The 11,768-nt window shown below is 47.4% G+C and overlaps 1 protein-coding gene across 1 annotated transcript; it reads left to right on the forward strand.

Annotated features, from left to right (window-relative positions):
* Positions 1-8,459: 8,459 nt before the first annotated feature.
* LOC123058578 (RING-H2 finger protein ATL74-like) lies at positions 8,460-9,786 on the forward strand. The gene has a single exon (XM_044481285.1). It carries the CDS (start codon positions 8,688-8,690, stop codon positions 9,417-9,419), a length of 732 nt encoding a protein of 243 aa, XP_044337220.1. The 5' UTR covers positions 8,460-8,687; the 3' UTR covers positions 9,420-9,786.
* The last annotated feature ends 1,982 nt before the right edge of the window (positions 9,787-11,768 follow it).

Here is an 11,768-nt window from a genome sequence, read left to right on the forward strand (position 1 = left end):
ACGTCCTAATACATAAAAATCAAAACTATGACCCCGTCGGCCTCCTGTTGGCCGAAGTGAGCTCTTCAGCCTCCTGTTAGCCAAAGAGTGGCCAGTTGGGCCGAAGATAGCAGCTTCGGCTTACTGCTGGCCGAAGAGTGGTCTGTAGACCGAAGAGTGTGATCTTCGGCTTCGTGAAGGCCGAAGAGTGCCGGAGCCGTACGCCTCGCTGCAGCTGCATGTACGCTGGTTGGCAGGCTTGCTGCCATATGCATGCAGCAGCCTCTGCTCGTGGATATGGACTCATCTCATATGCATGCTGCTGCACGTACATGTCGTTCCATCCATTGATCTCACATGTCATTATCTAATCACGTGCAGCTGGCCGTTGGTGCTACTGTATTATCTAATCACCTGCAGCATGTAGTACGCGGCTATAAGAGCAACTCCAACCGGCCGACCTAAATCGTCCACGCGTATCTGTTTCGGTTGAAGCGCGTACCCAAACCTAAACCGCGACCGACTAAGCCAACTACGATCTCTAAATTGTTAACGTTTTCGGTTTATAAGGGTATGTAGACACCACTCTTTTCTTGTAGATATGCATCTCCTAGATTGATCTTAATAATCGGGCCAGCACGAGCTGCTCACGGCAGAGCAGCGGTGGATGGCGGCGTACGCGGCCGACTCTCCCAATTGGGAGGTCTGGTCCTGCCAGCGTTGGGTGCATGCGTCGATCCAAACGTCTTGCCAGCGTTGAGTGCATGCGTCGACCCAAACGAAAAATCGGACACATGCGCTCGCTCGGCCAATCCAAACAGTCATTTTTTATTCGTTTGGATCGGCAGGTAGGAGTTGCTCTAACACACACTACTAGTACCGACCATGCACTTGCACAATAATCCTGCACTGCTACTAGTATACGTAGATAGTATATCCACATGCAAAGCACTATTACTAGTCTACATAGATAGTACATGCACACGCGGTACCGTCTCCATCACCAGATGAACAGGCACGTGGTGGACGTACAAACTTTGCATGCCATGTGAGATCGATGGATGGGTGGATGGAACGACAGGTCAATTCCAACGAGTCTGTAACTGCAGCGAGGCGAGCGCCTGGGACATGCATTAGTACATGCGATTAGATAATCAGTAGCACCAAGCCACCAACGGCCAGCTGCGCGTGATTAGATAATGCCATATAAGATCGATGGATGGAACGACAAGGTACGTGCAGCTGCATGCATGTGAGATTGAGTCCATATCCACGAGTAAAGGCTGCTGCATGCATATGGCAGCAAGCCAGCCAGCCAGCGTGCAGCGAGGCAAAGGGCCTGGATGGCTCCGGCACTCTTCGGCCTTCACGAAGCCGAAGATCACTTTTCGGTCAACAGTAAGCCGAGGTTACTATTTTCGGCCCAGCTGACCACTTTTCGGCCGACTGGAGGTTAAAAAGCTCACTTCGGCCAACAGTAGGCTGAAAAGGCCCTTTTTGGTCCGCGAGAGGCCGACGGGGTCATAATTTTGATTTTTAAATATTAGGGTGTATAGTTTTCGAATTTGCTATAAAATTCGTCATAGTTTAAAAAAATCGACAATGAGAAGCTTTCAGCATGGCACAGAGTGAAAGCAATACACAAGCCGAAGTGGCAGAAAATTATGTGCATACCATACCATCATATCAGTTCTCTTCGTCCTGTTTTAGTAGAAACATAAGATGGGGCTCACATCAACCCCACGCTTAAATCCAATAGATACCTCATTACCCTCTAGAAAACAAAACCATCAGAAGGTTGCTGTTGAGCACCATAGCTTCAATGCTTCGGATACTCTTCGAAGAAGGATAGTGTCACAGTCCACATAGTATGCACATAAGCAAGAGTTATTAAAAACTAAATGAGGATTCCTCAGCAATGCCACTGCCCCACGGAAACCATCAACAGCGACTTCCTTGACCAATTCAGCACCAAATTAAGGAAATTTCAAGTTTCTGGATCAATTTTCAGTAAAAAGAAAAGAAACTTTGGGCTTCCGGACAGAGATTAGATTGAAGAAGAAGAAGAAGAAGAAATATCTCATTCGGATTTTACATAGCAGAACAAGCACAAGAAGACCACGGGAGGGATCCTGCCGGAGTGGAGGCCTAGGAGGAAGAGAACACAGCCCGAGGCTGCCACCATCAGTTGTCCCGCTCTCTCCCTCGCGACTTCACCCATGCCTTACACAATCTGGAAGCCAGCGCGGAAGGGCGATGGAGCGGCGGCTAGGGGCTCGAGAACCAGTAGACGGCTAGGGCGCGGAGACGCAAGAGGAAAAGCAGGGACAGACGGGCAGTGTCGTGGGGATGCCGGAGGTACAGCACGGGACATGGAGGCGATGGGTCATGCGGTGTACGTCTTTCAGAAGAACATGGAAAATACAGTGTACCCAGCAGGCGAGCTCCCAGCCGCCGACTGACCCTCGATCCATACTTCCACACGGCCTCCGGCCAGAACCGCACCGCCGTCCACGAACGGAAAACAACCCCAAAACAATGGCGGAGCACTCAACTTTTCCCCTCCCTACACGGACTACAACCTGTGAAAAGGACGCGTGGTACACTCCACCGACACGACGGGAGAATGAACGTCACCACGATTCATGCTGGCTGGACCGAGGCTGTTCGCACTGGGTTTACACAGGCTGATCAATAGGGCCCAAATCGAAACCACAACTGGATCGCTCAGATAGCTTCATTTTTTGGGAGCTTAGTATCTCTAAGTGATTACTTGAACGCACTCACGCCTCACCGAGGCAGCCGACCACGCAGTTAGTTGCCGAGCGTCACGACCCATCGCCGAGCAATGGAGAGATCCTCCTCCACATCTATGTCCATCCTCTATTGACCCACACAGCTCCCCTCTTCATTTGGTGTCAACCAAATGACATGTGGTTTCCTATTCCTATTCATAAGATTTAAGATACATGTCATCTCATTTCCTACAAAATTCTTATTCCTATGATAATCCTATCAACCAAAAGAGGTCGTAACCTGTGCGGCCACCGTCGATCCGTGCCCCACCTACCGACTATACTAATCACACCATTAATTGCCCGAAAACCATGGCACCCGCCGCCACCATTGCCGCAGTAGCCGCCTCCTCCATCGTCGCGGCCTTTGTAGCCGGTGCCACCGGTGCCGCTATAACCACCGGGAACCGGCTATTGGCTATGAGGAACCAGCTGCTGATGCATTTGGCAGAGATCTTGAAGCTGAAGCTATGGTGTTCGTGGATAACTGCAATGTGATCTTGAAGTAGGTGCAATTGTTTAATATTTGTTCATGTTATGTACTTATATTTCTAATTTTCTGTAGCTCAATTAGGATTACTTGATCATACGGTGCAACTATGAGCAAATGTGGAGACTGCGTTCCGACCTCCGAAGCTGCTGAATAAGCCACTAAACTTACTTGGAATTCGGATCATAAGCTGCTACGTGCTATCAAAGTATAGGGACGGAAATGTGCGTCTGAACACCAGAAGAGGAAGCTAAACCACAAACACCAAACAGAAGATGTACATCATGTTTACATAGGCAGCACCATGAACCATGGCTTCACACCCGTGTGTTGTAACAAGGACATACAATTTCTAGTTGTTCAACATTGATCGTGTCAAACATATACCTTAAAGATCCTCATTCACATCTAATAGCATCATAAGAAAAAAGCCAGATCACTCTTCTTCCTTCACCCACATATTCGCCTTCCCATTCCAAATCAGCTAATGGACTTCCACTCACACATAGTGCACTCCTTACACTGCTACTGCCATATACTGCTAATGTACTTATCATATATACCTCCTCCCTTTCCACACGTCCCTTACCTATGTCATTGTTGTGTTGTTACTTAAATCTGTCATCACCCTAATCCAACTTGTTATAAACTCGGTAAATATATATTAGATGATCTTTGTCGTAGATTGATGTTCTGGGGATAATTTCCTACAAAGACACTTTGAATATAGGAACAAATCAACATAAAAATAATTTTGCTACCCAGGACCCATATTTTGGTCCTCCCTACTACACAACCAAACGACCCCAAAACATGCCGCCAAGCCCAAACGCCGCTTAGTGAAGTTTCTCCGCCGCCGCGTCGGCCACCCGAGCCCCGCCGCCCAATCCCAAAGCTCACTGTGTTGCCCGATCGCATCCGCAACCTCCGCCGCTGCCTCCATTGTCCTGTCATGACGACCATAATTCCGAGTGTCGTAGCTCCCCTAGTCGTGTTTGGTAGCTATTCCGACTCCGCGCCGATCCCTTCGACGGCCAATTTGGATGAGCGTGTGCGAAGCCGACGAGATTGCGGAGCTCGGGCACACTGCCGTCGTCGACCATTGTCTCCCTTTCCATGCATTCCCTTAGCCTCCGGCAAGCGCCTAAGCCCAGGCGACCCGCGCCTCCCGCTTCGGCCATCGTCCTGGCCAATTCCCACTTCTCCGTCTTTGGATCTTTATGATTCATTTGGTTTTGAAGGTTTGGGTTTCCAGTTTTAGGTATGTTGTAAAAACAGAAGAAAAAAATTGGCAGTCTATATGTACTCTCTCCTCACCAAAAAATGGATTTAGGTAGCCAAAATGTTGGTCTGTTTTTGGTGATGCTGAAAATATGTTTTTGCACCGGTAACTGACCGATATTTTGTTATTAATTCTTGACATTCGAGTTTCTACTCTGTTTACTTCCACATGTATTATTATATCTACACAAAATGTTAGTTTGAAACTTGAAATTAACCATATGTCTTTGTACATACTGAATTAACTATAGCAAATGGAGCATCACATATACCATACCACCAGACCAACTTGGCATATTGGCATGTCGTTTTGAAATGGATGTGTAAATAATATTCTAACCTACTGGCCTAACTCAACTTAAAGAGGAGACAACGTCAAAGAGAATGATTGTCAAGGAGGGCAATACTCAAGTAATCATATTATTTTATTCATTCATCAGCACACAACATTATGATTTCCCTATTCTGAACACAATTACATGACTTAAACAAAAAATCTAAGTTATACACACGTGGGTGTGTGAATCCATTTAGGGATAAGAAGATCAAAATGTTTATTGCTTATATATTTACATATACTCAACCTATTCATGGTGATAGCAATTACTTCCTCCGTTCCATATTACTCGTCGCTGATCTAGTACAACTTTGTACTAAATCAGCGACAAGTAATATGGAACGGAGGGAGTAGATCATAACAAAAAAGAAGCTTCAAACTGAGTGAATCGGGATAAGAAGATCAATCTGGCCCCACAAAAAGAAAGGAAGATCAAACCGGAGAGTGATGATTTGGATCTGTAGCACCACGTCATGCCAGGGTGGAGAGGATGCGGCTTCAATCACCAGTGCCTAACTGAAAGCAGTGTCACAGGAGAGGGACAAGATCAGTATAGCATACATGCAAAAGCATCATCAAAACGAAGAAGATGTTGTACCAGGCATCTAGCGACTCCATAGAGAGGGAGAATCAGCCCACGCACGCAAACTACGTCGCCAGATGGGATCGCCCGCCATCGTGCAGATCAGGGTGGCGCACATAGCCGGCACTGGCGAAGAGGGTTGCAACAAACCGAAGGGATCATGGGACCAGAGCTTCGGCTCGGGTTGGACACCAGCTCGCGGGCGGACGGGGTTGCGAACTCGATCATAGAAGGGGGTGATGAGATTGATCACGATAAGTTAATTTAGTATAGGCCGTGTCATGTGCCATAAGTAAATTATTATACAGTAAGTTAATCAACCAACAACATACAGGAAGACACTAATGTGATTAGTGATGTATGAGAAGGTTTAATTAATGTGATTGAACGACGTATGGAAAGGTATTAATGAGATTGAGTGGCGTATGATAAGGTATGGCCGAATAAGGCGTGGTGGGACAAAAAACCAAGTGGACGAAAAAAATCGATGGAGGACGTGGTGAACCGATTGCCGAAGAGTTCTGCGTGGCAGGAAAAGGAACACTACTCTTTTTTTAATACAGAAGAAATGTTGCCTTCTGTTATCAAACATTGATTCCTTTTCATAGATTTAGTCTTCAAAGATTGATTAGATATTACCATGATTGATTCCGTTCCATAACAACATTACTAAATTTGGCAGAAAAACTAGATTAAGTAGATTGGTGGGATAGAAAAATCGATGGGAAGGTTTAACCGAAATGGCAAATGCGTATAGGTCTGTGCCCATTTTGATAGTATGTCGAGCACAAAATAATAGGTTAGTAGAAGGAAAAAATGAAACCGAAGATAAGAAAATCAAAAAACAAAACATAGAAAAAACAAAAAGTAAAACGTGTCAAATGGGCCGGCCAACTTTGATTCTAATTGATGTTTTGGTAAGATATGATTTGATTTGGGTATAAGTAGTGAAAGTGAAGGAAGATTTTTATTTATTGAGATTTGATTTGAGTGAGTTATTACATGACTTTGTTTTGGAAAAGTGTGATTTGATTGAGTTAATGCATGCATCAAATGGGCCAGCCCAAATTGGTTGCGCTTGAGTGAAAGGTTGTCTGTAAGACACTAGTTGGTGTAATATAGGGTTGGTGGGAGGTGAGGCAACGCTTCAACTCCATCTTTAGGAGTAGAGTTAGTCTAAATGGTGGCCCAGAGTGGTGTATGGGTCAGGTCGGGCCTGGCCGAGAGTAGAGTGAGTTCAGTTGGCATGTGTGCCGTCACATGGTGTATATCCCCCGCCCCTGCGTGTGTGAAGGGCAAGTGGTGCCAGTTACCTGAATACACACTGTGTGAATCCTTCATCATGCCTTGCTTTATTTTCTTGAGCAACCGGCAGGAGCTCTGTCTTTCCTTTAAGAAGAAGAGAATTGACTAGTTTATAAGAAAAATTGGTCTGCATTTTTTCTACCCAAAGATCTTGGAGGACATGGCATGCAAAATCTAGACCTAATGAACCAATCTCTAGTATACAAATGGTGGTGGTAACTTTCCACATCTAATGGTGCATGGAAAACTATCACCACAAATAAATATGTTAGAGGAAAATGCGTTTCTAACATTAATCATAGGCCTGGGGTTCCCAATTTTGGTCTATATTGGTTAAATATAAGAATGATTTCTTTGCTTTGTGTAAATTGAAGATAGGGATAGAAAACACACACACACACACACGCACGCACGCACGCACGCACGCACACACGCACGCACGCACGCACACGCACGCACGCACGCACGCACGCACGCCTGATTTTTAGCAAGGTTGTTGTGGAATGTTTTAAAGGGTGCTTTCAGTCTCATGGACATACCCGATAATGTTAGAGATCTCTTTCATATTTGGATATGGCTATATTTAGGAAAACAGAGAAACACCTGATGATGATAGGGTCTTTGTTGTTTTTGAGACAGTTGGAAATGGAGAAATGGTATTGTGTTTGAAAATAAGAAGGTGAATGATCCCTATGCGATTGTTAATATGATTTGTCATTGGCTCACCTCTTGGTCTATCTTGCAGAAAAACAGGTTGTTGCGAATTCTTTCCTTTTGCTTTGATCTTAAACATGGATTTAATCGGATAGCTTTACTTGCTGCCTTTCACTTTCTTGCTGCTTTGTAAGTTCAAAGACACCTGGTTTCAGTTAAATGAAATGGAGAGAAAAATCTCTTTCTCACAAAAATAAATCAATAATGTAGTTGTTTATACAGATGCATTTGATGCTTATTTGAGATGTGCCCTAAGCCGTCACACTTATTGCTATGCCGCCCTGTAGCCCAGCCGTTAACACCAAGTATGCACTCTTTTCAGTCGGCATGGCAGTAGAGGAGGTTCGGGGTGCAGTCATAATCGATCGAACTGTACAGACCAAACGCCTGATGATGATAGTGCCAACTGTTTGTCAAACTGGCGCCAGCCGCAGAAACAGGATCTTTCACTGCCATTGCAGTGGCCAGTGTCTTGCTCGACATGGGACTGACCACCAACCAAACCAAACTGAACGCACTCACTTCTCACCGAGGCAGCCGACCACGCAGACTCAGTCAGTCGCCGAGCGTCACGACCCATCGCCGAGCAACCGAGAGATCCTCCTCCACATCTCTGTCCATCCTCCATTGTCCCACACAGCTCCCCTCTGTAACCTGTGCGGCCACCGTCGATTCGCGCCCCACCTCCGGAATATACTAATCACGCCGTTAATCGCCCCAAAACCACGGCCTCGCACGTACGCCTCCCCCGCGAAGCCGCGGCAACACCCGGCTGGGGGCAGAGAGATCTCGAGAGTTAAAAATAAAGGAACCTACAAGATCGTGGTGTATCGGCCCCGATTCGCGTCGCCATCGCTGGGCGCGAATGGCCACGTCGGAGTTTCAAATACCTGCACCGCTTTCCGCAACCGTGCCCCGCCTTTGCCCCACAGTGACATGACAGACATCCGAATCGGCCCCGCGCACTGGAGCGAGCTCGCGAGCTCGCTCGCCTGGGTGCACCGCTAAGGCACGCACGCACAACCGCTCCGTCGCGCCCACGCCTGAAACCTATAAAACCCCACCAACTGCGCCATCATTCTTCACCAGCTCCATCGCAAGGGACAGTACTGTACCACTCTAGCCACTACTGGAGCTACCAGGCGCCATCCCACCCACCAACCAGCAACAACGAGCGCGCCGCAAGCGCACGCCGGAGCCAACATGTCGATGCCGGTGTCCATGTCCGGGAAGGCGAGCGACCCGGGTTCCGCCTGGTTCGGCGGCGGCAGCAGGAGCCCGCAACCGGGGCCGACACACAACGTGCGGCTCATCGCCATGGCCGTCGCCGCGTTCGTCTCCGTGCTCGGCCTCTCCCTGCTCCTGCACCTCTACATCTGCCGCGTCCGCCGCAGGAACCGCAGGCAGGCGGAGGCAGCCGCGGCCGCGCTGGAGGCCGGCTCGGCGGCCCCCAAGCCGGCCAAGGTCGGGCTGGACCCGTCGGCCATCGCGGCGCTGCCAACCGCGGCGTACCAGGAGACGGGCGAGCCGGGCAGCGGCGCAAGCGAGTGCACCATCTGCCTCGGCGCCATGCAGGAGGGCGAGGCGGTGCGCGTGCTGCCGGCCTGCGCGCACGTGTTCCACGTCCCCTGCGTCGACACGTGGCTCGCGTCCAGCTCGTCATGCCCGGTCTGCCGCGCCCTGGTGGAGCCGCCGCTGTCGCCGGCCGCGCCAGCGTGGGTGCAGGAGAAGCAGGGCCTAGAGAAGGAGTGTGCTGCAAGTGGGAGCTCGGCGCCGCCATGTGGGCTCGGCGCGTCGCTGATGCGGATGCTGAGCAGGGAGAGGCCGGTGGCGCGGAGGCCGACGCAGGGTGACCACGCGCACCCGATGGAAATGCATGTCGAGGACCTGGAAAGCCAGCAGCCCCAGCAGCAACACTCTGTGGATACCAATTAGTCTACTTTTTTCGTTTTTCTTCTTTTTTTGGGTTTTTTTCACTATTCGCTGCTCGATTGCAAATCTTGCATTTGGGTGGCCGATTCAGAGGTGTGAAATACGGAAATACACCTCTGAAGTGTCCTACGGAAATACATTGTGGATGTGCTTGCAGCTCACCCATATCTCTCGTATTTGTGCAAAGAAGGGATCATGGATATATAAGTAGACCCCGCAAAAAATGGATATATAAATAGAGCTCTGTTTTCTCTAGCAGCTATATCATCGATGGCGCGCATTGCTGCGCCCATTCATTTTTTTGATATTATTATAGCAATTTTGTAAAGATGTGCCGACACGAAAAATGAAAGTTTAATTTGCACAAATATGTTTCTTGAGGGTATTTTGTGTTAGATCAAAAAATAACAGTAGTGAAACCGTATTGGAGCTTGATATTAGTTTTATATAAGTCATCTTCAAATGTTAGAAGCAAAAGTGCTAAAGCATTGAAGCTGGATAACAATACCTGGTACAATACTAAGGGCCTGTTCAGGAGCCCTCTGCCCAGAAAATCTTCAACTCCAACACCACAAATCCAGCGCCAGCTTCTCACGATTGATCTTGGAGTGAGCGATCCGTTCGGCATCACGTCTTCTCCCTCGCGCCAGGGAGCGAGCCTCAAGCCCATGAAATCACCTCTTTGTGGCCCATCAGTAGCAGGCTGGCAATGTAAAAGGTTGGAAAAAGATGGGCTGGGCCATAAGCCTGGTCGGGGAGGGACTGCTCGCAGCAAGAGAGACGACCTGAGAGCGAATCGGTACGTGATGCTCGGTCGAGAGAGTCACTTGGCGGTGGCAGCACAAAGTAATATTCTTCAACTCCCGCTTCCTAGTTTCTGTGGAGCTCCGTTTTCCCAACTCCATCGATCCTGCAATTTAGCACTGCGCCGGGTCGTTGCTTCTATATGGAATAGCCAAGAGTTGACCCGTTCGGGTGCGCTCCAGTCCTGGAGTTGAGGATTTGGGAAGCGAGTGAGCTGCCGAACACGCTCTAAGACTACTTGTGCCCACAATAGGAAGGAACTTGAAGAAAGAGGGGTAGAAGCATCATGAGAGGTCTTGGCTCAAACCTATTTCATCGTCCTAAGAAAGAAAAGTAAGAATTTGATCCCATCCAATCTTTGAACAAAGTTAGGACATCGGTCAAATATTATAGAGTTTCGAACATCACCAGTGGTATATGATAAAAATATATATAATAATAATGCTTCTGTCGGGGGATTGATTCTGAACCATGGGAAATCCTCCAAAAACCCGGATTCGAGTTCTCGAGGCTTGGCTTTGCGTCTACGAGGTTACAAGCTAGGCACAACAAGGACGCAACGAGTTGCCCAAGTTCGGGCCACCGTGCGGTGTAAAATCCTACTCCTGCTTGGTTGTATTGCTTGTGGACCGTTGCGGCTTGAACTACATCGGTATTTCCCCAAAGAGAAAGGGATGATGCAGCACATGTACGGTAGGTATTTCCCTCAGTGATGAGACCAAAGTTATCGAAACAGTAGGAGAACTACGCAACACTATGTAAACGATATCTGCACACAAAGAACAAATACTTGCAACCCGACACGTAAGAGGGGTTGTCAATCCCTCCCGGGTAAAAAGATAGATACATTTGTAGTAGATTGGATAAATAGATCTCGCGGAAACGCGAAATAAAATAAATAACAAAAAATGCAACAAGGTATTTTGGTTTTTTTGGATTAATAGATCTGAAAATAAAAGCGAATAGAAATAGATCTCGAAGGCAAATATGATAAAGAATAGACCCGGGGGTCGTAGATTTCACTAGTGGCTTCTCTCGAGAAAAATAGCATACGGTGGGTAAACAAATTACTGTTGGGCAATTGATAGAACTTTCAAATAATTATGACGATATCCAGGCAATGATCACTATATAGGCATCACGTCCAAGGTTAGTAGACCGACTCCTGTCTGCATCTATTACTATTACTCCACACATCGACCGCTATCCAGCATGCATCTAGTGTATTAAGTTCATGAAAAAACGGAGTAATGCAATAAGAACGATGACATGATATAGACAAGGTCTATTCATGTCGAAATAGACCCCATCTTGTTATCCTTAATAGCAACAATACATACGTGTCATGTCCCCTTCTTTCACTGGGATTGAGCACCGTAAGATCGAACCCATCACAAAGCACCTCTTCCCATGGCAAGAAAAATCGATCTAGTTGGCCTAACTAAACCAAAGATTTAAAGATGAAATACGAGGCTATAAGCAATCATGCATATAAGAGATCAAAACTCAAATAATTTTCATGGATAAAATAGATCTGATCATAAACTC

The sequence above is a fragment of the Triticum aestivum genome, chromosome 3A (genome assembly GCF_018294505.1).
Source record: "Triticum aestivum cultivar Chinese Spring chromosome 3A, IWGSC CS RefSeq v2.1, whole genome shotgun sequence".
Classification (NCBI taxonomy): Eukaryota; Viridiplantae; Streptophyta; class Magnoliopsida; order Poales; family Poaceae; genus Triticum; species Triticum aestivum.